Source organism: Genypterus blacodes, unplaced genomic scaffold, assembly GCF_046128005.1.
Source record: "Genypterus blacodes isolate CSIRO-AG114 ecotype Tasmania unplaced genomic scaffold, CSIRO-AGI_Gbla_v1 ptg000005l_1, whole genome shotgun sequence".
Classification (NCBI taxonomy): domain Eukaryota; kingdom Metazoa; phylum Chordata; class Actinopteri; order Ophidiiformes; family Ophidiidae; genus Genypterus; species Genypterus blacodes.
In genome coordinates, this window is record NW_027466819.1 from 2,131,063 (window position 1) to 2,157,501 (window position 26,439).

The 26,439-nt window shown below is 44.8% G+C and overlaps 4 protein-coding genes and 3 non-coding genes across 9 annotated transcripts in view; all 7 read left to right on the forward strand.

The window, feature by feature from the left end:
* Positions 1–61: 61 nt before the first annotated feature.
* rps8a (ribosomal protein S8a) lies at positions 62–2,938 on the forward strand. The gene is made up of 6 exons (XM_076148341.1): positions 62–143; positions 1,153–1,259; positions 1,504–1,603; positions 1,917–2,092; positions 2,486–2,615; positions 2,782–2,938. The coding sequence occupies exons 1-6, from the start codon at positions 140–142 to the stop codon at positions 2,889–2,891; spliced, it is 627 nt and encodes a 208-aa protein (XP_076004456.1). The 5' UTR covers positions 62–139; the 3' UTR covers positions 2,892–2,938.
* LOC143000224 (small nucleolar RNA SNORD46) lies at positions 1,304–1,410 on the forward strand. Its single transcript, XR_012963607.1, has one exon. It is a non-coding gene; the product is annotated as a small nucleolar RNA SNORD46 (small nucleolar RNA).
* On the forward strand, positions 1,744–1,812 carry LOC143000211 (small nucleolar RNA SNORD38). The gene has a single exon (XR_012963603.1). It is a non-coding gene; the product is annotated as a small nucleolar RNA SNORD38 (small nucleolar RNA).
* Positions 2,338–2,406, forward strand: LOC143000216 (small nucleolar RNA SNORD38). Its single transcript, XR_012963605.1, has one exon. It is a non-coding gene; the product is annotated as a small nucleolar RNA SNORD38 (small nucleolar RNA).
* A 1,048-nt stretch (positions 2,939–3,986) lies between the features above and the next one.
* acadm (acyl-CoA dehydrogenase medium chain) lies at positions 3,987–7,591 on the forward strand. Of its 2 annotated transcripts, XM_076148344.1 has the most exons (12): positions 3,987–4,094; positions 4,700–4,808; positions 4,908–5,005; positions 5,296–5,365; positions 5,450–5,550; positions 5,742–5,822; positions 6,020–6,150; positions 6,287–6,395; positions 6,508–6,648; positions 6,736–6,831; positions 6,950–7,198; positions 7,285–7,591. In XM_076148344.1, exons 1-12 carry the CDS (start codon positions 4,080–4,082, stop codon positions 7,354–7,356), a joined length of 1,272 nt encoding a protein of 423 aa, XP_076004459.1. In that variant the 5' UTR covers positions 3,987–4,079; the 3' UTR covers positions 7,357–7,591. The 2 variants fall into 2 exon arrangements, with proteins under 2 accessions (XP_076004459.1, XP_076004458.1); XM_076148343.1 differs by having other exon boundaries at positions 5,296–5,550.
* A 971-nt stretch (positions 7,592–8,562) lies between these two features.
* rabggtb (Rab geranylgeranyltransferase subunit beta) lies at positions 8,563–12,718 on the forward strand. 2 transcript variants are annotated; one of them, XM_076149298.1, is made up of 9 exons: positions 8,563–8,598; positions 8,961–9,068; positions 9,287–9,484; positions 9,611–9,716; positions 10,004–10,056; positions 10,160–10,270; positions 10,390–10,515; positions 10,636–10,785; positions 11,034–12,718. In XM_076149298.1, the coding sequence occupies exons 1-9, from the start codon at positions 8,596–8,598 to the stop codon at positions 11,331–11,333; spliced, it is 1,155 nt and encodes a 384-aa protein (XP_076005413.1). In that variant the 5' UTR covers positions 8,563–8,595; the 3' UTR covers positions 11,334–12,718. The 2 variants fall into 2 exon arrangements, with proteins under 2 accessions (XP_076005413.1, XP_076005414.1); XM_076149299.1 differs by having other exon boundaries at positions 11,092–12,718.
* Positions 12,719–20,673: 7,955 nt separating this feature from the next.
* Positions 20,674–26,439, forward strand: part of st6galnac3 (ST6 (alpha-N-acetyl-neuraminyl-2,3-beta-galactosyl-1,3)-N-acetylgalactosaminide alpha-2,6-sialyltransferase 3) — a 48,392-nt gene continuing 42,626 nt past the window's right edge. The window contains exon 1 of the mRNA XM_076149390.1: positions 20,674–20,907. Within this exon, the coding sequence (XP_076005505.1) occupies positions 20,890–20,907 (18 nt within the window). The 5' untranslated portion in view covers positions 20,674–20,889. The remainder of the gene's footprint in view (positions 20,908–26,439) is intronic.

Below are 26,439 nucleotides of genomic sequence, written 5' to 3' on the forward strand. Positions count from 1 at the left end.
GATCCAGGGCCTTTACAAACAAAAGCCGTCTGCTGTCCACCAGAGGACGTTGCGCTGTGTCAGGAAATCTCGCGAGAACACGCGTCTTCAAACCTCCCCATGATCCTTTGCGGGTCCTCTTTCTAGCCGGCGCCTGAGAATGGGTACGTGGTTTTACGCTTGGGTCGGAGGCTGAATCGATGTCCATCTGATGTTTTACTGAAGGGATATTTCAATAATGGTTTGCTACATCATAGATTAATGTTATACGAATAGATGTTGCGTTAAATTTATTTTCTGCAGGCATTTCCGTAGTTTTTATTTAGTTAGATTCCTTACGACTCTAGTGCTCCAAGATGGCTGCTCGCTTTAGTCATGTCGTTTCTGATGTTCATACGCCTTTATACTCTGCGGTTTGCGTTAAATTCTGTTGTTTGTTTGTCTTAATCAGGTTCTTTGTTGGTTCTAAAATTTCCAACGTTTTGGCGCAATGCTTCTGTATGTTTGTATTCGCGTGGCTTTTACTACACAGGTATCAGAGTAGCATTTAGCTAATAGGCTCCTCATGCTCGTCATGATGCTAATGCACGTTTCATGGAACACAACTCCGTGGAACGTGGAATTAAATGTTAGAAATAAGTGCAACTAATGCCAGATACTGTGAAGTTGGAAAATTATTAACCCTAGAAATAACGGTGGAACCATGTGGATTTGTCTCATGTAGGCCCCAAAAATGAAATGGCATTTGAAATTTAGAACTCCATTATGCCTCAAATGTTTCACTGCATTTCTGCTCCATCGAGGTTGGAGTTGAAAGTTCATTTGCAGTTTTGATTGTAGCTTGAAGGGTCAATATGCTAGGGAATTTGTAGTGTGGATGCATTCAAAGAGTTGGGTTGTTGGAAGTGCTTGAACGTAATTTCCTGTAGTTTGACTTAAAATGCGTTTGGGGGAGCAATAAATGGGAATATTAATGTGTATCTTTTATCAGCCATGTGTATGGAACCTGTAACTGCTTGAGTAACATGATGAAATCCTTTATGCGGATCCTATTAAACATGCGGACATCCCTACCTTGGAGAACTGATTGCTCAAGCTTACAAAGGTCCTCTTGTGAATAACATTAGGTATCAGTGATCTAACCTATTTCATTTATCTCTTTCCCTACTCCAGGTATCTCCAGGGACAACTGGCATAAACGCCGCAAGACCGGCGGTAAACGCAAGCCTTACCACAAGAAAAGGAAGTATGAGCTCGGTCGCCCTCCTGCAAACACAAAGGTAAGAAAATTGAATCTTGCTCTCAGCTTAATTTAGGTTAAAGAAGTGTGGGTGATGAAAACACAACCTTAGGTAGGTCTCTTTTGGATCGTCTTGGTTCAAAGCACAGGGCCTACCAATGTCAGGCTTGTCATAGTTACGCTGACACGCTTCATTAGAAAGTGCTCTTTGTACAACCGTTAAACATTTTCGTTCATATAACCACGTAGACCTGGTACTTACGTTAAGAACTGTTTTTCCTTAGATCGGAGCTCGCCGTATCCACACGGTGAGGGTCCGTGGTGGGAACAAGAAATACCGTGCGCTGAGGCTCGACGCTGGGAACTTCTCATGGGGCTCTGAGTGTGAGTTTACCTTTGGCTAATTCTACAGTTGTACAGATAGCAGGATGACATTGTTTCTCCAGTACTCCTGATGTGAAGGCTGAAGTAAGAATATCAATTGAGATACTGTCATGTATTGGGACCATCGGTACCAAAATGTCTTTCCATGATGATAACTTTGTCCAGTTCTGCTACTGAATGCAAGTGATGATAATCGTGACTCTGAGAAAGACTGCTTACCCATGCTGGCATTTGTAATATAAATGGTCATTATACACATTATCTAGGAAGTTGAATTGGCTCTTACCGACAGTACATAATCTTGTGTATACAGGCTGCACACGCAAGACCAGGATTATCGACGTGGTCTACAATGCCTCCAACAACGAGCTGGTGAGAACCAAGACCCTGGTGAAGAACTGCATCGTCCTCGTCGACAGCCTTCCATACAGGCAGTGGTATGAGGCTCACTACGCTACTCCTCTGGGACGCAAGAAGGGAGCCAAGCTGGTATGTGGCAAAGTTCATGTTGAGCTTGTATTGTCTTTATATTAGGACTTGGATCCACACTGCTGTTCTCTCCCACAATTTAAAATATGAAATGCAGTGTGGGTAGTTTATGGTGTTGAGCAGTTAACTATTCCTGACTACACATGACGGCACAAAACGCATCATTCCATGCATTATATTGTGGTCTGTTTTATTTTCAAATGCCGCCCCTAACCTTAATGTAACTGCATTTTTGTTGTGATGTCTTTCCATGATGATAACTTTGTCCAGTTCTGCTACTGAGTGCAAGTGATGTTAATCGTGACTCTGAGAAAGATCCTCTATTCAGTTGAAAATGTTGTGTATTTTTGTAGTTTGTCCATCTAAATGCCTTATTTGTCTTCAAAACTGTAGACTCCTGAGGAGGAAGAGGTTCTGAACAAGAAGAGGTCAAAGAAGACCCAGAAGAAGTACGACGAGCGTAAGAAAATGGCCAAGATCAGCACCCTCTTAGAGGAACAGTTCCAGCAGGGAAAACTGCTCGGTGAGTCCAACATGGAAAACTGTTGATGTTAAACTGAACGGATTTTCAGAAGTAGAAACTCTTGCCTTTCTGAATCCTCAACAGACCGTTACAGTTAACAATCATTTTTCTTTTGGTTGCGACTGCCAGTGTTTGTCCATCTTCACACTCTCTCTTCCCCCTGCAGCTTGCATCGCCTCCAAACCCGGACAGTGTGGCAGGGCAGACGGCTACATCCTGGAAGGCAAAGAACTTGAGTTCTACCTGAGGAAGATCAAGGCCAAGAAAGGCAAATAGATGTACAGGTGTTTGATACGTCAATAAAATCCAAATGTCCCAAAACAGTCGGTGTCTTAACTCTTAAATTGGGGTGAATTTTGTGTTCCATGGGAAATGATTCAGATATGCTTTACACGTGGAAAGGGTTAAATCTGAAATATATGAGCACTGAAAGGGTTGACATACAATCACGAATCAATGAAAATAACATTTCTACTCAATGTGACCTGAAGGCAAATGCGCAGAGGAATGGTGTAAGCGGTGACCCTGCAATTATCCATCTTCTAATATAGAATAAAGACTTGAATCGGAAGTTCTAATGCACAATTTGCTAAAAAAATGTTAATAGAATGTGAAAACACAAATGATAGCAGCATGGGACTCTACCTCTCCATTCGATCATAGTGCTACAGGGCCAGACACTTATGTAGGCCAAGATAATAGAGTAAGGTTCCAACAATTTTGATGAATCTTCAACCCGGGTCCAGGAGGAGATCATGTCCACAATATGTGATTGTATCTTTGCACTTAAGGCAACATGATACAAAGGTACAGAGTCGCCAAAGTCATCCTCCATAATGAACAACCCTCAGTCTCCGTAGCGGGATGATTCTGGGCTGCTCCCTTCAGTGGCAGACAGATTCCCCCTCGGTGTGCAAAGGAGTTCCTGCTCCATCTTTGTCCCATTTGCTGTGAAGCAATTTCTACAGTAGGCATCTATAGGCATCATAGTTTGCAGTAGGTGTACTTAGATGTGTTATACAGCTGTTTAGAGAGGGAGTGTAAATGTAGTCGGTATAAATAAAAAATAATCATGAAGCTTACACTTTTTTAAGTTTGTGTTCATTCATTCCACTATCTCGTGCCATGTGATTTACCCGTGTTAAATTTGGGTTCGCTTTTGGGTTTGTTGTTCCAATCATTTAAGAATATTGAATAAATCTGAACATTTGCACATACATCTTATTCATATTATTACAAACCTCAATTCTGAAATTGGGTAAAAGGTAAATAAAGTGGTCTGACTGTTCCGGTTATGGTGAAGGTTAAGTAAGAAAGTAGAGCAAACGTCATCCTGTTTAAGGGTCACATGATCACCATCCTGTGCTGTGATTGGATGAAACTGGAGCCATAGGGATGTAGAGCAAAGGTAACAGTCTTTTAGTAGAACACTACAGCCGTCTTCTTCCCTGAGCCACCAAAACAATGTTACTAAACAAGGTAAACGTCTCTTTAATATGACTCACCTTCACGCTTTCATGTACAAACAAAGCTGAATCTTTAGCTCTCGTTCAGCTTGTCCCATATTCGTACTTTTCTTGTAATTATTGTCTTTGCCATTGACGTAATTGCTAATGTTAGCCAGTAGCGAATCGCCGATTTCTACGCGTTTTACTGCAAAAACGAACAGCTGTTACCGAAACTTTACATCTATAAACTGTATTACACCATGTTTAGTGACGCTGCTTTGACCATACAGTCTAACCGGACACGGCCAGTGTGTGGCGCTATTTAAGGTTCACCTCAATTGCCCCCATTCACATTTGGAAGGAATTAAACATTATTTTTCAGAATATGTTGCAGTGAGATATTGGCCTGTATGACAGTTTCTAAGAATGGGGGTGATTGGACAATTATCAATGACTTGTGACTTTGTTGTGGCCCTAATTTGAATTTATGTACTAATCCTATATGTTGATACAGTGTTTGTTATTTTTTGCGGTATATTTTAGTCCTGTTTCACCCCTACAACAATATATTTAATGTCTTTTAAGCCCGTCTGTGCCTGTCACCATAAAAATTGATCAACCCAAACCCCTCTGCAGGTTCTGAGAGCCGGTGTGCAGACGGGGATTCGTCTGCAGAGCTCTGCTGCAGCAGTCGGTGCCAAAGCGGCCGCCGTCGGACATGGAGGTTCAGCGGGATATTGCTTTGGTGAGTAGGATGCAGGGGAGTCAAAGTGCCTACTGGACTGAACTGACCTGAACAGCTTGTTGCTCATCAACCTGCTCATGTTGCTGCTTCGGTCCACAGAGTTCACGGACCAGCAGAAAGAGTTTCAGGAGCTTGCAAGGAAGTTTGCACGAGAAGAGATTGTGCCTGTTGCAGCAGCTTATGACAGAAGTGGTGAAGTGAGTGTGACCTAAAACATGTATGATGGAAGGTTGACGAGCAAGATGAGCCATACCTTCATCACACAAGCGTTTGAATTCTAAATATAAGCCACCTTGGAACCTTTGGTTAGATTTGATAGCTTTACAAATGACATCACATGGTTTGTCTTCGATATCCTGCTGTACCAGTTTGTCACAAGATCACATCATCATTACTTTATAATGGGACAAGTGTGGGGCAAAGCATGTGCCGCCTCCACTCAACTCTTAGTTTAACTCTTAACTTAACTGTCTGTGTCATTTTGCAGTATCCCTTCCCCATCATAAAGAAAGCATGGGAGCTGGGCCTGGTGAACAATCACATTCCAGAGGAGTATGGTGAGCTCTCTGCACTCTGCACTCTGATGTGGGTGTTTTTTTCATTAGACAGGTGTGTTATTAGGTTTTCTCCTTTGTTCTCAGGTGGAATGGGCTTGTCTGGGTTCGATTGCTGCCTCATCACAGAAGAGTTGGCCTTTGGCTGCACAGGGATGCAAACTGCTATTGAGGCAAACTCTCTAGGAGTAAGTCTCACTTTGGGCCAATTACTTCATTTACATTTTCTTATTGAATATTAATCAGTTGAAAATGAATTATTTCATTGCATCTAATAATCTGTGAGCAAAAGCCCAAAACAATGCATTTTGTCTGTACTTTGTTGGTGATAATTCACAGCGGTTGTGGATTAGAATTAAATCAAACTTCTCTCTCACAGCAAATGCCCGTTATTCTTGCTGGAAACGATGCGCAGAAGAGGAAATACCTTGGAAGGATGACTGAGGAGCCTCTTATGTGTGTAAGTATGACATCAATAAACGCAACTTATCTTAACAAGCTGCTATTCTTCATCCCCATCAAAGAAGTCCTTTCTTTCACACACTCAGAATGTGCAGTAGAAAGATTAACATGTGATGTGTTATACTCTGATGTGTTAACACCTGATAACCTGTTCAGATCAGCCGGTGGTAAATATTGTGTGTTTTTGTGGGGCAGGCGTATTGCGTCACAGAGCCCGGTGCCGGCTCAGACGTTTCCGGCGTCAAAACCCGAGCAGTGAAGACGGGCGACGAGTACGTAGTGAACGGACAGAAGATGTGGATCACCAATGGCGGGAAAGCAAACTGGTACGTGGTCACGCTGCTCCGAACAGAGATCAGAGCACAGCGGGGATTAGAGATATCACTCCAGGAAACATCAACAAACCCAATCTGCTGCTTTGTAAAGGTCCTCACTCATTTTTTTTGTCTTCCCATATTCAAGGTACTTCCTCCTGGCCCGCACCAACCCAGACCCTAAATGCCCCCCCAGCAAGGCTTTCACAGGCTTCATCGTTGAGGCCGACACTCCAGGAATTCTAATCGGAAGAAAGGCAAGAATCTCTGCATTTAGTTTTCCTCTCAGCCTATAATTAAAGCTTCGATTCGCAATTTAACGGCTGAAGAGTTGAACTTTGGAAGTCATGTTTGCCTGTGTGAATGTAGGAGCTGAACATGGGCCAGAGGTGCTCAGACACCAGAGGCATCACCTTTGAGGACGTGAGGATCCCCAAAGAGAATGTCCTGATCCAAGAGGGAGCCGGCTTTAAAATCGCCATGGGTGCCTTTGATATGACAAGACCGCCAGTGAGTGTGTGACCTGCATGTGCACCACAGTGAACTATACTGGAATCTGATATGTGAGGTGTGTTGATGCTTACTTATGTGACGTAGGTGGCAGCAGGAGCGACTGGCCTGGCACAGAGGGCACTGGAGGAAGCTACCAATTACGCAATGGAGAGGAAGACCTTTGGCAGAGTTATTGCTGAGGTCAGTCAACACAGCCTGCACTGTCTCTGAATGTGAATCTGAAAAGTAAACTGATACAACAAATGCAGTTTCCAGACGCACAAATGTCACCAGACGGCTGTTTGTTTACGATTCTTAGCACCAGGCCGTTTCCTTCTTGCTGGCTGAGATGGCGATGAAGGTGGAGCTGGCCCGGTTGTCCTACCAGCGGGCTGCCTGGGAAGTGGACCAGGGTCGCAAGAACACGTACTACGCCTCCATCGCAAAGGCCTTCGCCGGAGACATCGCCAACCAGGTGGCTTCCGATGCCGTCCAGGTATTTGGAGGCAACGGCTTCAACAGCGAATACCCCGTAGAGAAGCTGATGAGAGACGCCAAGATCTATCAGGTAGGCGATGATGTCATGGTGTGAGCGTGTGTGGCGTGGAATCAAAGCTGGCAGAGTTTCACACATCCTTTTCTTTCTCTCTGTAGATCTACGAGGGCACTGCGCAAATCCAGAGAATGATCATTGCTCGTGAACATCTGGGAAAATACAAGAAATGAACCTTGTACGAGTGAAGATTATATAATTGTATGATTGCAGATCCGGTTTTAACTCTGTCAGGACTCTTTGGAAAGGCATGGAATCATGTATCATGTTGGTTGCCTTACTTTCACCTCCTCGCCTCTTCCATTGTCTAGTTCGTCAACAGAAGACTGAGACATTGAAGAAATAACATGAAACCACAGTGTCATTTTTCAAGATTAAAAAAAAGAATAACATAAATAATAGGGAAATTAATAAATTATTTCCTGGACATCTCAGTTATCATCACCTGCTTTTAGCTTTAACTTGGAAAACCACTGCAGATCTAGAATGTGTCACAGATGCTGTAGGTGTGTGAGTGGACCACACACACACATTCCCTTGTCAGTTCTCAATAAAAGTCCAGCCCCAGAATCGTATGGTGCCATGAGTATCACTTTGTGCCACCAGCGAGAGTTTTGATGCCATTGAAAAGCTAGAATAACCCGTCGTCAGAGTAATGCTGCTGCAGGGCTAAGACATGAGTTCGACAATGGACGGTCTCCTGGTTACATGAGGACACGAGCCTGGGAGGAGCAGAGTGCCCTGACTCCGCCTGACAGGATCTTTACAGATGTGATGGCCCCTGTGAAGTTAAACGGGCTCTGTGGAAGTGTCATTGTGCTGCAAGAGGTAGGAATTTGAATGCCACTATCTGAGTGTAACGCCCCTCATTCGCCAGGTAAAGCGTGTGTGTGTGTGTGCTTGCTAGTGTATCAGTGCAAGTCTGTGGACAGCCAATCAGGTGAGAGCTGAGGCAGTTTGTCCACTACCACAGCACGCTGACCTGCTGAGGTATAACAGTCTCTGGTACCTATGGAAAAGTAAAAATCATTAGAATCCATTTAAATCAAATGACTTTCTTCTTAAATGCCACCGCACATGTTTCTCTCTATGATATCCAGCGTTTGTCTTTCTTTCTTTTTATTTTCTGGCTGTGGTTAATGTTTGTATATCATTATGTGCATGAAATGTTGGTAAAATTAAAAAGCATTGCCGGGTTTTAACGGTTATGATAACAGAATAATACAAAGAAATAATAAATAAAAACGATAACATGAAACATTTAAAGACTCATTCCACTACTACATTACACTTGTTTACAAACATGATATTGGGTAATTCCACACTAACGTGGGGGAGAGGGTAACGCCCCGTTAACGTCGTTTGTCGGTGACTTATGACGCAGTAACTGTGCGACGCCGGATCATGCGAGAATGGTAACCTGCTCCCTGTTTGACAAACTCGATTAATTGCAGCGAATATGGCTCGCGGTTTAAGAGAACTTAATAGCTGAATTAACATAAACGTGCGCCCGTTTCCATTTTGTCCAAAATTAGCTTCACACTTACCGTCGATCAGTCAAAACAGCTTGTTAAGTAGCTAGAAAGTAGCTAGCCTCGGTGTTAGCAACTAGCTCTGTCAACAAGGCGGCGCCGTTTGACAGATTTGTTCAATTCAATATGCAGAACAAGAGTAAACGCAGAGTGAAAACATGCGGGTGATCATATTATAGGATCGAAATGTGTCTTAGCAGAATCGGTGACCCCATTTTAAATATTCGATGTGTTTTTATTGCCAGTCGACTCAAGTGAAAGATGTCATCATCAAGCCCGACGCTCCACACTGCCTCCTGCTGGACAAACACGCAGACTACATCGCTGCCTACGGCTCCAAAAATGACGACTACGTAAGTAACAACGTGTTCTCATGTCTTTAATCAATTACTTTATATCTACTATTACTTATTATGTCCCGGCTGTACATTAAAGTCTTATTTTCTCAATGCTAAAATTAGTCTTTGTTGTTCTGTACGTTCACTGTACAAATTTAAATTTAATTAAAAAACATACACCACTAAACCACTAAGCGGCGCTGTTACCTCCTCTCCCGCTTGTGTCGGCGCAGGAGTACACGCTGTCTGAGTACCTGAGGATGAGCGGCATCTACTGGGGGCTGACGGTGATGGACCTGATGGATCAGCTGCCCAGGATGAACCGCCAGGAGATCGTCGACTTCATCAAGTCCTGTCAGCACGAGTGTGGTGGCCTGAGCGCCAGCATCGGCCACGACCCGCACCTCCTCTACACCCTCAGCGCTGTACAGGTGACGCCCAGGTCAACCTGACCAAGCTTATAGGATGAAGCTCTGTGATCAACCAGATCTCTATCTGGCTACTTTGAATATTTATTCCCCTTTAATTTCTTTACATCTCTGTTTATTCATTTCCAGATCCTGTGCTTGTATGACAGTGTTGACGCCATCAATGTGGACAAAGTGTTGGAATACATCAAAGGGCTGCAGCAGGAAGACGGCTCGTTCGCTGGAGACAAATGGGGTGACTCATTCGTTTCGTTTCATTTATGAGAGTGGACAGAAAATTGCACTTGAAGTGTGTGTGTGTGTGTGTGTGTGTGTGTGTGTGTGTGTGTGTGTTGCCTTCCACCTTATTCATTCATTTTGACTCGGTGGCTGCGACCTCGTTCAATACAAGGTCAATGACAGGAGATCGTTGACTTTATTCAGTCCAGTCAAAAGGCAGCGAGAACATTCCTTTCTCTTTCTTTGCTGTGGTATGAATAAATATATAAATTGTTTAAATGAAAGAGTTTCTTCTATTTACAGGAGAAATAGATACGAGGTTTTCCTTCTGTGCTGTTGCTACACTGGCGTTACTGGTATGAATCTGACCTTTCACCTTTTCACTCTTTAATGCGTACAGTGATGGTGTTTGTTATGAGAGGAGGACTGATGCTGCTTTGTTCTTTGTTCTCTTCAAAGGGCAAAATGGACACAATCAACGTGGAAAAAGCTGTGGAGTTCGTCCTGTCCTGTATGAACTTTGATGGAGGTTTTGGCTGCAGGCCTGGTTCAGAGTCTCATGCTGGTCAGGTGAGGTGACGTCACTCTGGCCCCAACAGGATCCAGACTTCTGACTGGACTCCATTCTAACAGGATAGATGCTGATCTTCTTCTCACCTCGACGCCGTTTCTTCTCTTCTGTCCTTCAGATTTACTGTTGCACCGGCTTCCTGTCGCTCACCGGTCAGCTGCACCAGGTGAACGCCGACCTGCTGGGCTGGTGGCTGTGTGAGAGACAGCTGCCGTCTGGAGGCCTGAACGGGCGACCTGAGAAGGTTCGCTCAGTCACTAATCACAAGCCACACTCACTGTATCTCAGTGTAGCTCAACCTCCATCAAAGTGTCTCAAAGCGATGACGCTGAGGTGTCCCTGTCCTTCTGTCTCTGTCCTTCAGCTTCCTGACGTGTGTTACTCCTGGTGGGTTTTGGCTTCGCTGAAGATCATCGGGAGGATTCACTGGATCGACAAAGCAAAGCTCCGAGCTTTTATCCTGGCCTGTCAGGACGAGGAGACGGGAGGTTTCGCAGACAGACCAGGGGACATGGTGAGTGTGTGTCTCTTCTCTGAATCTCCTGGTTTCCTCCTCTATCCATTATTGAGATGTTTCTACCTATTATGATCCCTTGGCTGACGTGGCCTGAATTCTCTTCTTGTATTTTATCTCTTTGTTAAATATCAGCGTATTCAAATCTTTAATGTTTACTAAAGATGAGGTAACTTCTAGCTTTGATGAGGTAATAAGTACGTTTAAGACAAGATCCTCAGTAAACCCTGAAACCTCCGTACGGTCAGGTCCATGTGTCTGGGTCGGTCAGCTCCTCCTCCATTGAGCCGCTCCTCCTCTCTCCAGGTGGATCCGTTCCACACTCTGTTCGGCGTGGCCGGTCTGTCGCTGCTGGGCGACGAGCCGCAGGTGAAGCCGGTGAACCCTGTCCTCTGCATGCCAGAGGACGTCCTGCAGAGGGTCGGCTTGCAGCCAGAGCTCCTGAGTTAACCCCTCCACGCCCTCGCCACCACCCAACGACAACAACAACAACAACAACAACACCGCCACACCTCTGCTGCCCGGTTAGCCTCCACTCCCCTCACTGATGGACGCTGGGAGCAGAGAGACGCCACCTCACCTGCTCCTGTAGCTGTTTCTCCGCGGGCTCAGATTTTTGTTCTGACAACGGCGTCTCACTGTAGACGCTGAGGGCAGACGCTTTCCTCTCAGCCATTGTTTGAATCATTCATCATATCAAATCAGTCTGCGATGGAAGGAGCCTTCAGACAGGTAATGAGGAGATGAGCATCGTCACAATTCATGTCAGAGTGGAAAGAACTGGAAAACCCTAACCTGAACCCCAAGTCTCCTTGTGGATGTTCCTTAATTCTTGTATAAATGACCTGCAGGAGCGATGGAGACAAACACAGTCACGCAGTTTCCTCTTCTTTATTTAAATCGACCCACAATCCTCTCTGGCTGTGTGAGATAACACACCTCTTGGCCCAGTCGTGTGTGTGTGTGTGTGTGTGTGTGTGTGTGTGTGTGTGTGTGTGTGTGTGTGTGTGTGTGTGTGTGTGTGTGTGTGTGTGTGTGTGTGTGTGTGTGTGTGTGTGTGTGTGTGTGTGTTGTGTGTGTGTGTGTGTGTGTGTGTGTGTGTGTGTGTGTGTGTGTCTCTGTCTCTGTCTCTGTCTCTCTCTCTCTCTCTCTCCCCCCCTTGGTCGTGCTTATTGTCATTTTGATGCGATAAAGCCTAGAACAACATTCCTCCACCCGCCAGCTCAGCAGAAAGACGCCACGTGTTTGTCAGACTTGTGGGAGGAATTCAGCTTTATACGGGAAAGAATGAGCAATATTCAGATCTGGGCTCACTGGTATGTTTGACCTGGGAGCAGTAGGAGGAAGATGAAGGTGGAGGTACATGCGGTTCGGCGGCACAGAAATATGATTTGTTGTCAAATCCTCTCAGTTAAATCTGTGATTTTATTGTGTCTGGAGGTGTGAAGCACTTCTGTTGCTTTCTCTGCTCGTTTCTTTGTTTAGATCGAGTAGCTTTGGTCTCTGACGCGTGACCTCCTCCTCCTCTCCTCCTGTTACACTGAAGCCAGAACGCGTCACCGTGCCTCAGCAGGCTTTACACTCGTACGTGTTCTCTGTCCTGACACGACCTCGGTGTTTACAGACGGACCTATAGTGTGTTTAGCAGGAATTTTAGTGAACTGGAAACATCATCATCTTCGTCTTCTCCTTTCATGTCTTATCCTCAGTCAGAACTATGCGCTCACGTTACATTGTGTGTGTGTGTGTGTGTGTGTGTGTGTGTGTGTGTCACTAACCATGTTCAGTCTGACGCTTGTGTACTTATTTAATCGTTTTCTTTGCAAATAACCATGTTGACATGGTAACTAATGCACTCTTGTGGGCTCTGTGTGATTGATCACCGATCACTCTCCGTGTTTGTTTGTCAATAAATCCTGAGTCAAACATCAAACATCCTATTTCCTTTTCTTCTTATCTCAGTAAACTTCCCCCTCAGATCTGTGACCCTTTCAGCGTCACAGCCAGCCGTGGCCACCAGATGGCACTGTTACCTTTCATCACCACACTGTATGAAAATGCAGTTTACAGTACAGAATGTTTGTTCCATCAAGGATCTGGGAAGCTTTAATCACATAATTAGTAGCTTGTTATTTGTTATTATTATAATATTATGACATTTCAAACAGAAAATGATCTGGCAGCAGGAGACACAAACACACACACCCAATCCTGTCATGCGCTTATTTGTTTGGCGGCTCTTCTAACCTCATAGCTGTGTCACTTTAATGTCTCTTTAAAATTCCTACTTGCACATAAAAACCTTCTTTAAAAAGTTTACAGTTATTCCCGATGATACACACTCCTGAAACATTTCACACCCTGGTCTCTGCTGCGGCCTTTGTGATCGGCACCGTGGAGGCTGCAGCAATTATCCCTGCACCTCAAACGCAGCACACTTGATGTATTATGATTCCCATCGCGTGTCAGTCGGCCATAATGGAGCTGCAGAGAGATTGATGTTCTCTTCCGGAGCAATTAGACGCAGGTCATTCTTCCCTTCCTGCCTCTCGTCACATCATATAGATAAAACGTTTCACATGCGACGTACACAATCTGATAAGAGAATCACGCTTTATGTTTAACAAATCCCAACAATAGCTTTTTAATGAGAGGTAAGAGAAGGGATGTTGTTCCTGGAGACCACGGGGCCGCCCCAGAATGAGCTGAAGGGTTATGTTTCCAATCTGGCCTGGGAACGTCTTTAGATCCCTCAGGAGGAAACATTCAAAAGATGTATTTTCTATTCATTTAATCCAAAAGGGGAACAATAAAGAACAACTCGGTGGTTGTTAGAGATACTGAGAAACCCCACCGGCTCTCATTAGTGAGAGACGGAAAAGAAAACCAAGACAGGAGGCGAAAGAGAGAGAGAGAGAGAGAAACAGAGAGAAAAAGAAAAGAGGAGCGGGGAGACAGATGGATGGATTGCAGCTTTTCAACGCTCTGTTTCTTGGTTGTGAGGACAGCAGGAACCACATTTCCCTCCCTCTCCTCTCCCCTTCCTCTCCCCTTCCTTCCTCTCCCTTTCCTCTCTTTCTCCTCCACCCTGTCACAGTCTCGTTATCGCTGCACGCAAACCACAGAGGCTCAGTGCAGAAGCAGCCAAGTTGGTGTACCACAAGGGCGAAGCAAGAAAAACACTGAGACAAAGCACTGGCATGCAGCATGAGAGCGACGGTGACTCACTTTAACCACTAGCAGAGGTGGAGAGTAACCACACGCTCTACTCTAGTAAAATGTTTGGGTCCTTCTTGTTTTCCTGAGCTTTTCCATGGTATTTCCTTATCAGTGTTTTCATGTGTATGTTGTTGCACTGCAGCATTGTTCTCACTGTTGTCAGATGTGATGGTTACAAACTAGGTCGCTGTGCTTCTTCCTTCACTCTATGTAGGTTGTGGTGACATGGAAATGGAAAGCAGGGATGTCTGTTAAGTAGCAGTAGTTATGTGTGTGAGCCGGTGGCAGTGGGACACTGTAAATTAGGACGGCAGCATGTCACCGCTGTTGTTATTCACTCAGAATGGAGGGGAATATGTCGGGAGAGAAAAGTTTATTTTCTTCTGAATTATTAAGTTACTGCGGTCGGTGTGGAGGTTTGTTAGCCGTCGTCTGTGCGGTTTGTGCTGACAGGGCAGCAGCTGGTGATCGGGTCCACAAATATCTGCCAGGGAACAAAATCTTATGACTAAACCTGCCTAAGTACCACAAGAACGAGTGACAGTGTACCTGAAAGCTTTCACTGCTCAGAGGAGAGGGAGGAACATGTGCTCAGGTACACTGCTGCTGCTGCTGCTGCTGCTGCTGTTGCTGCAAAGGTTTAGTTCTTTGATTATTCCCATTTTGCTCTGCTAGTAGTGGATTCAGATGAAAGTCTGAAGCTGTCACATGGAGGTCTTGCGTAACTTTACATCATCTCCATCTCAAGTGTTTGAAACAGTTCTTCCAACTTTCTGGTACAACCAATCCTGCTTCAACTCTTCATCATCTGCTTCCGTTTCTCTCCTTCATGTACTCGTATACTTCAAACTTCATTTTCCTCGTTGTAAGCTGCATGATGTAATCAGTCAGCAGATATCTTCTTCACTGAGCTGCGTGTTGTACTTCCGTATCATTTCAGCCAAACTACTACAGAAGATAAGTTCATATCCTGTTTCAATACATCACATATTTTCATTTATGTGAGTTAATGATTCATTCTGTAATCCATTTTTCTGTGCACAGAGCCGAACGCTTTACGCTGCGTTTCTTTAATTACACTTCTGTGATTATGAATAATGTTATCGTTCAGTCATGAAATATAGAACGACCTAGCTTTAGTTTCAGACAGGAGTGATACATCATGTAACAGAACACGTAGTACAGCCAGACCACGTAGTGAAACTCTCCTCTCCTGTTGTTTTGCAGCGTTTCCATTTGCTTAATGTTGTTTAAGAACACAGACACCCAGCAAATCTGTCTCTGTTACGTTTGTTTGATGGTTGCAATGTGGTCCAAGTTTGATGAGTAGATTGTTTTCCCTCTTACAAATCACCTGCACACTGTTTACCGCTGCAGGCTGTGTGTTCCTAACCCCACAAGAGCTGACTCAGCAACTTCTCAAGCTCCTCAACAAATCAGTGTATCACAAAGGTCTGCAATGGAAACACGGCCGAGTCCTCTGAAACCGGGCACCACGCCGACTCTCTGCTCCCTTATCCCATCGTCCATCTGCACACTAATCCTGTTCCTCTTGCCAAGAGGTGGGAGGAGGTCAGACACCATGCAAACGAAGCTCCGCTCTGCTCTTCCCTTCCCTTCCCTTCTCTTCTCTTCTCTTCTCTTCTCTTCTCTTCTCTTCTCTTCTCTTCTCTTCTCTTCTCTTCTCTTCTCTTCTCTTCTCTTCTCTTCTCTTCTCTTCTCTTCTCCCCTCCTCTCCTCTCCTCTCCTCTTCCTCTGTTAGTTTGACGCCACACATAATGAAGTTGCATTCAATCCAGGCTGTGAAAATAGGAAAACTGCCAATCGAAAAGAGTAAATAGGTTTTAAATGGGTTTAATGTCTACTTCATTCACTACACGCAAGCGTGTGTGTGTGTGTGTGTGTGTGTGTGTGTGTGTGTGTGTGTGTGTGTGTGTCTCTGTGATTGTGAGTGAATGATTTTGAATGAATTTGATCATCAGCAGGAGGCAATGAAGTACACATGCCGGCCTGGTGTGACATGAATCACAGGTTGTTTTGATCAAACGCTCACCCTAAGAGCATCAGGGAGCGCTCATCCATCCACCGAGAGGAGAAAATCTACATTATTATTGAATGAATTCTGATCAATACCCTCCCTGCTTATTGATCTGAGTCACAGTTCAGCCTAGGAAGTGAATATGAATGGATTTTTGGTCTTTGAAGATAAATTGTTACACACATTAAGTCAGCCACGCAGTGTGAAATAGCACACACGGTAATGATGTGTGAATTTATAGTTCAGTCACTCATTGGCAGGGGAGCCAAATCTGTGGTAATGAGTCAAAATGATTCATCCTTGTCTAATACGGAAACAAACAAACGTTGTGAGCCATCTTGTAGCCAGGGTGGTGACAGGAGCTTAGCCATGTGTCTGCAGCCCGAGGACATCTGATGTGCAACAATAACGTCTGTGTACTTAGAGCCGGGGTACGTCTCAAATCTCTCCTCTCCTCTCCTCTCCTCTCCTTTCCTCTCCTCTCCTAAAGATCACATTCTTGGTCATGGAGGAGGGCAGGATGGAGTCATTTTCCGGCTGTTGCATGTTTTACCAAGGCCGTCCGTCCTGCTTGAGCGTCCTTGGACTCTCTCACACATATACAAATACATTTATTTACCTCATTCCTCACTGAGACTAAAACAAATTCCAGCAGCAGTTACATCAATACATAAAACGTGGGAAGCATAAAATAGGCCAACATTCTACCCCACACGGGACAGAAGAACATCAATATTATCAGGTTTAAATATGCTAATTTACAGATAAAGATAATAACAGTAGTTCTCATGCAGCTCATTACCTCTCGTACGCTTTTGTCTTTCCCTGGAGGTTTGATAAAGTAAATGGAATTAGGGATGATTAAATTGTTCAAACGTTTTTGGTCAAAAGGCCAGATGTGAAAATGTTACGTAATATCGCTCCCTAGCAACCGTAACAAAAACACTTATTCAGTTAGAGAGCAGCTAGAAATATAATAATAATAACGGTCATTTGGCAGACGCTTTTATCCAAAGCGACTTACATTACATTATATTACCACCCTTCGCAGAGGGGGGAGCAATTGAGGGTTCGGTGCCTTGCTCAGGGGCACCTCGGCAGGGACTTGAACCGGCAACCCTCCGGTTTTCAAGCGGAAGCTCTACCCACTCGACTACTGCCTCCCAGTAGAAGAGACTCAACCTGTGTGAACCTGTGTGAACCTGTCCTGTTGCTTCTGATAATGTCTCAGTTTCATCTACAGATCCCTCTCATGTCTCTCTATCGCCTCCAAATCGGCCTCATCCACACTTTTACTGGGAAGAGCCTTTGCGTCTCCGTCAGCTGGGAACTCTGGCCGGGGGCTTTGTCTCCATCTGTCAGCGGAGGAGGAAGGTTTCGGGCCCAGGGAGGTCCCTTCACTCAGGCTCAGCCGGCTGATTAAAGGCCGGGAACCCGACCAACACGGACTGTTCTCATCAGGCAAATGGACCCAGGTACTTTGAAACCAGAGCCCTGCTGTGTGGCCAGTAGAGACAAACTGTGCTGAGCTGCTGATTATCAGATACACTTTACACCGATGCCAGAATGTGAAAAATACGGAAATTAGCGGAGCCAGATTGCAGTTTTTGACTCGATCCGCTTCGTTGCGTCTTCTGTGTCATTTATGATTAATATCTCTTCAGTCCATCTGTCTCCCTCTTATCCAGCACTGCAGAACATCCATTTATTCATCCATTCATCCTTTCAGCAGAAGTGTAATCGTGCCCTTTAAGCACTCAGGGTCCAGTTTGAGTATCCAAAGCCAAAGTGCTGTGATATCACAGCCCTGCAAAGTTTCTCATCAGGATAGTAGAAACTATTCAATGAAAACCCTGCAAGTTCCTGTATTTCTCTCAGCCTTGAAAATTGTCGACATAGCAGTGGAGCTACCTGTTAATCTGTTACAACAGATAATGGAACAGTTTAGTTTTGTTAATTAGTAATGGAGGACAAAACCTTTCTGTTTCTCTGCACCACAATACAATAAATACAATACATTCTCCTTTCCTTTGTAAAACTCAACTCTGTGTTAATCTGCAAAGTAAGTGTAGCCACAATTATTAGATAAATGTTGAGCAGTAAAAATTGAAATATCCTCCACTACAATGTCATGAAATAGAAGTATAGAAGTAGGATGTAGGATTTCCCAGCTGTCGGTGCTTTGTGTCTGACAGTGTGTGTGTGTGTGTGTGTGTGTGTGTGTGTGTGTGTGTGTGTGTGTGTGTGTGTGTGTGTGTGTGTGTGTGTGTGTGTGTGTGTGTGTTTGGGGCTTGTTGGAAACTAAAATCCGACACAGAAATCTGTTCTTACTTCCACACAGCTCAGTTTCTCTCCATCAGACACACGAGCCCTGCTGCTATCTGGACCGTGTTGTGTTCCCTTCCTCAGCTTTCCTGCGCCTGATGGCTCCTTATCACATCCCAAAGCTCAGACAGAGTATCATCCACTGTGTTTCACATGCACGGGCCACAGATATGACCTGGATTGTCTCTATCAGCCGCCTGTAAGAATATAACCTACACTATGGCCCCTGCAGAGTTTGATGACTTGTTCCTGCTCTGTTTGTAAAGCTTTCAGAGGTGATTTAGTGATAACCCAGGTAGAGCCATTGATCTGGAGAGAGGACACAAGATTACACAGGAGGATAAGGCAGGAGTTTCATCAGATTATCAAAAGGAGGGAGACATCAGAGCGGGACAAAAAAGTTTCAGGACAAACCGAAGTCAGTGGGTGTGTTTGTATTGTTACAGGTATGTGTGTGTGTTACTCAGCAAATCTCCCCTAAGTAACAATAAAGACCTTACTACCTACTTTGCATATAAACACCCCAAATTGATATTTCCCCCTAATGGACACAATTATATAAACACCCACTTGGACACGTTTGATCAACCAAAATTTACAGAAAAGCACCCTACCATAGCAACCACACCGTACACCATAGCAACCACCCCAGCAATCTCCCGGATCACCATGGCAGCAAGCACACATTAGATGTTCTTAAGGGACATTGTTGTGTTTAATGTCTTGTTAATCATCTTGAGATCCCCTTGGAAACCACAGAAGTCTTTACCTGTAATGTAACCAGTAACTACAGGCATCACATAGATCCTGTATGGTGGAATATAAAGTATATTAATCCCTTTTCTCTTTATTCATGTGAATGTAGAGGAGGGTAGAGGATTGGAGGAATAATTTTATTCCAAAACACACTAGTGAAGTACAATTGCCTGTAAATTGTAAATGTACTCGATTCCTTCCACCTCTGCTGTGGGTGTCTGTACCTCTGTGGATTCAGGCTCATTCACGTCTCAGTAATCACAGGACATAGATCTCAAATATTTGTATATTAGTTTTGAGTCAGATTGGTTTTGCTCATTTCCAAACACGACTGACGCGATGAAAAATGTGTGTTTGCTCAAGGTGCCGTACCATGTGGGAGGAAGGCAGTCTGAAGATGAACTCAATCATCTCCTACACACACAGAGGCACATGAAGGCAGCATCTGGAAACGTGATAAAGGAGACGTCTGGAGGTGTCTGATAAAAGCAAGACTTTCTGTGAAAACATGCAAAACACCCATATCCCCACCCAAACACTGCTGTGACTGAAACACACCTGCTGCTGTCACAAAGGCAACACTCTGTCAATAATACATGTTTGTGTGTCCGGGTTTATTTTCATCCACCTCTCTACATTAAACATGGATTCAGCCAAGACAGATATTTCTTTAATGACTCTTTTAAATGGTAATAAGGTTTACAGAGCCCACTGGTGTACTTGTCATGCCTGGAGTGATTACACAGATTTGTTTGACAGACAGAGACTCAGAGAGGATGTTACAAAAATAACTTATTCATTCAACAGCATCATGTTTAGAATTGACTTCCCTTCAGGTTTACAGCATTATATTCTTCTTGTTGACAGTATATAATAATAATAATGAATTTAATGATAGCAAGTATGATCAAGTAGGTGTTTTTGTTTGGCTGTAATGTTTACATGTAATCATAGAATAGTAGATACAGTACCCCAGTATTGTCCTTAGTATGTTTTGGTTGTGTGTAGTATTTGGTAGTAGTTTGCATGTTCAGTCCTTGAGTATCTTAACAGGTAGCATATATGGTTTATGTGTCGGTAGTATTAGTATTATTTGATCTATCTTGACTGGTAAAGTGTATGTTTTGCTTGTGTTTGTGTGTATTTGATGGCACCATATTACATTACAGTGCTTGTGTATGTTGGCTGGTAGTATATATGTGTTTTGGGCGCCTGTAGTATTATAATTTGATCTTAGTATGTCGGATGTAGCAGTATTTGTGAGTATCTTGAGTATCTTGGCTGGTAGTAAACTGTATGTATGCTTGTGGGTTGTACTATAGGATGTGCAGTAGTATCTTGTCTTGTCTGTAGTATGATGTACTCGCGTGTCCTCGCTGTTGTACTTGTGTGTACTCGCTGTTGTACTTGTGTGTACTCTCTCTTGTCCTTGTGTGTACTCGAGTATCAGAGCACAGAAACGCAGGCGTCAGGAGCTCCGGCAGTCACGTGACGCGGCGGGGGGCGGGGCCGAGCGCGAGCGCGGCCAGTAGCGGCGCAGCGTCCGTCCAGGTCCCGGCAGCTCCACCGGGGAAAAAAGCCCAGCGGAGACGAATAACGGTCCTCTGCCGCGTTTATGGAGCCCGTCCCCGCACACGACGGCATCGCATCCTCCTCTCCCCGCCGCATGCATCAGTAAACACGGGCCTCTGTGCACCGGGGGGGCGGCGGCGGCGGCGAAAGGACCAGAAAAGCAGCGGTCCACCATTGTCTGCGCAGGAATAAGAATGGCCTGGATGTGGAAGGTAAGGAGCGGGGCTCTGTCGGGCATCGCAGCCGAGCACAGGCGCACACTCCGGCAGCAGACGTGGATGTTTGCTGGGTCAACTTGCATATATGTGTATTTAGAAATAGCGGAGGTGAAATGAGGCGCAGAGCGGCGGATTGGCGGTGATGCGGGCTCCGTGTGTGGAGGTGCTGAACCCCGCTGCTCCTTCCTTCGGCTCTCCGGACAACGAAGCTGTAATTGTGTCCTTGTATCTGAACGGAAAGCAGGCCCGTGTGTGTGTCTGTGTGTGTGTTATGCCCGTGTGTGTTGTCCTTTTCAGTCAGCTGGGGTGAGCTGTGCTGAGGACTAACACACTGCAGGACTCGCTCAGGTGTTTCAGTGATTTATTGATTGATTTATTGAGCGCTGATTGAACTCGTACAGACAAAGTCAACCAAAACTTTCCCACTCTATCATCTTCTGTGTACGTTTGTTTGACTGCTGCACTTATTTTTCCATTGTGGCTGTAAGTACTTTAGTAAGGGACTTAATGTACTTTATGCTCTCTCTCTCTCTCTCTCTCTTTCTCTCTCTCTCTCTCTCTTATTTCACTACTTTCCATTCCACTCTTTTAGCACAGATCTCTGCAAACACTGCCAGTGTTTGACCTCTTGTACTAAAGCATCTTCTTTGTTTGGCACAAAACTTTCCATAGGCACCAAGAGCACAGAGGAAGTTTATAAATATAAATACACGATGAGCAACTTTGCATTCTGGGTCTGGATGGATGTTCAGATGTTTGTTGTGTGTGCTTGGCCGATCCCAAACATTCCTGTGTCCCTAAAAGTCTCGACAAGACATTTCAAACATTCCCCATGTGACACACACAGTTAAATCAATCAATCAGTCCCTCTCCCTTGAGTGCTCCTCCTGCTTGTGTTTGTGTTTGGCCTCAGTCTTTGATGATAATCAGATGAAAACAGTCAAAGCCATCGTAGGAAACACAAGTGTGATGCCCTGCTGTGATTCTGTGTGCGTGTGTAGGGGTGTCTCCTATCGACTGTGATAATGTTACCATGGTGACGCCCATGTTATTGCATGCAGCCATTTTTATTTTTCTTCTTATTCAGGCGTAGTGCAGATTGACATTTGCCTGCTGTGAGTGTGTTCATTCATGTCTGATGACCCACAAGAAGGATTTGAACTCTTGAACTTGTCACCTCACCTAAACCTCTGTGTCGGCAGAGATGGCGGTTCTTTACAAGGTAGATTTGGCTTTATTAGTATTTGTATTTAGAAACATAAATGACTAAATGTGAAGCGTCTTAATTACACGGTGTGTTTTACAGAATGATTACAGGAAATTGGAATCTATGTGAGCATCAGCAAGCAGCATGTGTGGCAAAGCAGAGGAACATTGGTGTGTTATTGTGTTTATTTATGGATATTTGGGCCAAAGAATCCTGTAAATGTAGCTGTTAACAAAGAGACACAGATGGTTCTGGTTCCATCTCCACTCTGCTGGTTTCCCTCTTATTCAATTGGACTCCAAGTTGAGGGTTGATTTTCCTTTCGTCACACACAACCTTGAGTGTGTATGATAGAAGGATGGACAGAGTTTTAACCGCTGTCATGTAATAGCTTTTTCTTCAACTTTTTAAAAACTATTTTCCACTTTGTGATTGTAAGTTCGGCCACTTTTAAAGTTCTTTTAAGGACACGAGCACTCAAATGACACCTGCACCACAAGGAACCTTCCACTCAGAGGAGATACTTTTCTTGGCTGATGTTGCTGATAATACAGTAGGCCAAAAGTGAAAAATGTGACATGAAGACCAAACACCATTTATAAAGCATGTATGCGTCTTGTTCCCCTGACTGAGCCATTAGATAAAAGCATGCTGTGAAGCTACAGCTCATGAGCTCTCCCACTCTCAGCTCAGACCTGGGAAAATATTCTATCTGAATATGGCATCAAATATTGAGCTTTAGCAACCTTGAGCTAAGGTTGGGTTTTGATTTGGATTCCATGAATTGGTGTGAAAACGTTAAAAGCCAAAATGTTAAAGTGGTTATATAAAATGTTATCATTTTAATGTCCAACCAGCCCACTAAGTTTCATTGAGTCAGTCACTTTTTGAGACAGGTGTGATATCTGATATCTGTGAGGCCTAGTCAGCCTTGGCGGAGGTATGGGCCTTCTAGCTGGGATGAACTTTCCATCATTCCGCACCAAAGGACGGAGTGCTGCTGTCACTTTCTAACTGCATGAGGGAAAACAAGGTCAACACACACACACACACATAGAAGAAGCCCAATTAATGAATGCATCTGCAAACACACACACAGGCTTTGGCGTGTGTGTGTGTGGATTTAAAGCGATGGTAAATGTTGTGCGTGTCCCGGCTCCTCCAGGCTTCCCGGGCCTGACTGGCACGTCTCTAACTCCCTCTCGGCCCGGCGTGATTGTGTTACAGCAGAAGGTGAGCTGATAATAAAAAGGCGCTGGGCCACAGTTTGACACAGAGCGTGGTTTAGCTGAACGCTTCTAAGTCAGTGTGTGTGTGTGTGTGTTTGTATTCAGCGTGTTATCAAAGCGCAGCTCGGATTCCCCTCTGCGCCTCCCTCTCCTTTATCTGTTTGCCTTCCTGAGTGTGAAGTGTACACGGGGGCTTTGGGGGATGCATTGTTTTATCGTCGACACAGGAGAAGTCAGCAGTCGGCTTGTTTCGTCTGACTGATTTTGTCACTTTGATGCCTAGTTGAAACTCCTTTAAACCTCTTTAACTTTGCTGGATTCAGTTAGTTTGAGTCACAAATTCCTCTTATTATTCATGTCTATGCACTATTTTATACACGTTCCTTAAAACGTTGCCTAACATGCTGGGAATTCCTGGAAACTTTGGGACTTTCTTGAATTTCAGGTCGGCTTCAACCCGGCCTGAACCATGTGTTTAGATACGAGTCACAAGACACGAGAGAGAGAGCTGAGAGCTTTAAGTTGAGAGAAGAAGAACATGCGTGACTTCTTTATCATGGTAATGTAACCTACATCACACACACACACACACACACACACACACACACACACACACACACACACACACACACACACACACACACACACACACACACACACACACACACACACACACACACACACACACACACACCACTGTAACCTTCTGTGTTGCTGCATGTTGCTCTGTGCTGCAGTGAGTCACGTCCCTGTGGTTCTGGTGCTTACATGAGGAGCAGACCTGAGGTTCCGGCCTGCATGTAAACACGCTGCCTGCAGTTTAAAGTGAAGACGTGAACGTGACCCCCTCAGTCTCAGTCAGCCGAGCACACAGAGGGAATCTGAGAGGACTTCACTTCACTTTAAGTACCCGCCGTCAGCGGTTTTGTCCTCTTTAATCTCGCACAGTTTAATCCCGTGTTCCTCTGCCAGATCAGTCTGCTTCTGGCGCTGTGCTGACTCGCTCTGAAACGCAGAGCTGCCGCTTTGCTCCGCGTTCTATTAGCCTGTTTGTAGCAAACACAGAGACACTCGTCGCTTAATGAAAGAGGCGACACGGCGGTTCACAAATTGCGTCTCTGTTCCTGGACTGCGTTTGTGGTCAGCAGCTTAAATGAAACAGCGTTCAGAAGGAACCTCTGGGCTCTGAGTTCTATTATTAGACACATTCACAGAAGCTGTAATTACCCCAAAGCCACAGACACACACACACACACACACTTTCCAGTAAGAGTCCAATTAAACGCATGAATGAATCTGAATCATCATACATTACAATCACATAGAACCTGGTGACAGCGTTTAGGCTCCACTCTCCGTCTCTCACACATAAACATGAACGACTCCAGTTTGTGGCCAAACACAGCAAATCTCATTTCTGTCTCTGTTATTTATCTCTTTTCTGTTCTGCTTGTGATGCAAATCTGTGCGTGTGTGTAAAAGCGCTGCGTGAACGCGACGACCTCACGCCGTCATTAGACAGATAAGCGTTTACACTCGGTGGTAAATGTTTATCTTTGCTGTTACATTATTTGATAAATATCCGGATAAGGAAAAGGCTTGACTGCAGTGTTCATCTGTGTAGAGTTAAGGCCTCTATCACATAGATTGGACATCATAATCATTTGTACCATCAGCGTTGCATTTTATGTTCCATAAATCATCTCCCGCCGCTCCTAAATGATCTCCCGCCTCCCTCAGGGACTCCAGCAGATTGGAGCTCCGTTTAATTAAACTTCTCCCAGCAGCACTTTCCCTCCGCCGCTCGTGTTAACCTCCACGTTTATCTGTCTGGGTTTAGAGAGGTGAGGATAATTGGCTGATGATCATCTGGTCACCGTGTTACCTTTTTAAACGCACCTGCCTGATCCGTCAGCGCCGCAGTCCCAGCAGACCCCGGGGCGCCCACTTACAGGGATTAAAGGGTCACACCGTTTTGCGATTAAGCCTCGGCCTCGTAGCGCTCAGATGTGAAATCCCACTGGAGGATAAAGACCGAGGCGACGGAGCGGACAGAGTGTCAATCTGGAGGTAACAGCCGTGACAGCAGATCCTCCGTGATCACGTGGCGTTCTTCCAAGTCTGACGGCTGGGATAGAAACAAGGAAAATAACTGGAATTAAAGCAGCAGTGTGTGATCTTTGGAGCCCTCTAGTGTTGTGTTGTGCTCACTGAGCTCCCTGGTGTGTGTGTGTGTGTGTGTGTGTGTGTGTGTGTGTGTGTGTGTGTGTGTGTGTGTGTGTGTGTGTGTGTGTGTGTGTGTGTGTGTGTGTGTGTGTGTGTGTGTGGTGTTTACGGTTTACATCCTATAGCAATTTCAACCACAATTTAGAAAATAACACATCATCAGCGACATCACCTGATTACCTCAACACAGCACTCTGACATCTCTAAAGTCTAAGATCACAGCTATCTGAGCCGCCGTCTGTGTTGTTCAGTCTTGTTTTCAAATGATGGTGATCCCCGTGTCTTCAAATTGCCTGAAACAATTGAAGTTGAAATCGTCTCACAAACAAAAGTGAATAAAGCTGCGAGGACTCGATAACAAAACAATGTGACTGCTGAGGAATCCTTCCTATTGATCTTAGTTTAAAAATGAGCAAAGTAGATTATCTGGCTGTTTGTGATATTGAGCCGTTTACTCTCAGGCTTGATTTGAGAGGAAGCTCCTCGTCTCCTCGTCTCCTCGTCTCCTCGTTCAGTCATACTGACGTTTTTCCGAGCGCTGAATCGTTTCCAAGTCAGAGATCAGTCAGTTCCTGATTTTGCCGTTGTGTGGAAACATTGTGTGTGTGTGTGTGTGTGTGTGTGTGTGTGTGTGTGTGTGTGTGTGTGTGTGTGTGCGTGTGCGTGTGCGCCTTCTGACGTCTTCCTTGCTGATATTATTGTTCAAAAGCGGAGGATGACATTTATATTTTCCCCACAGGCCAAAAGAAGGGACTGAGTGAATACATTCCTTTATCTAGTTTGCTGTACCTGGTCTCCATCCTGTCCTTTGTGTCCTGGCAGCAGTGGCGGCGCTCCTAACCTCTCATTTCTGGGTGACTTCCA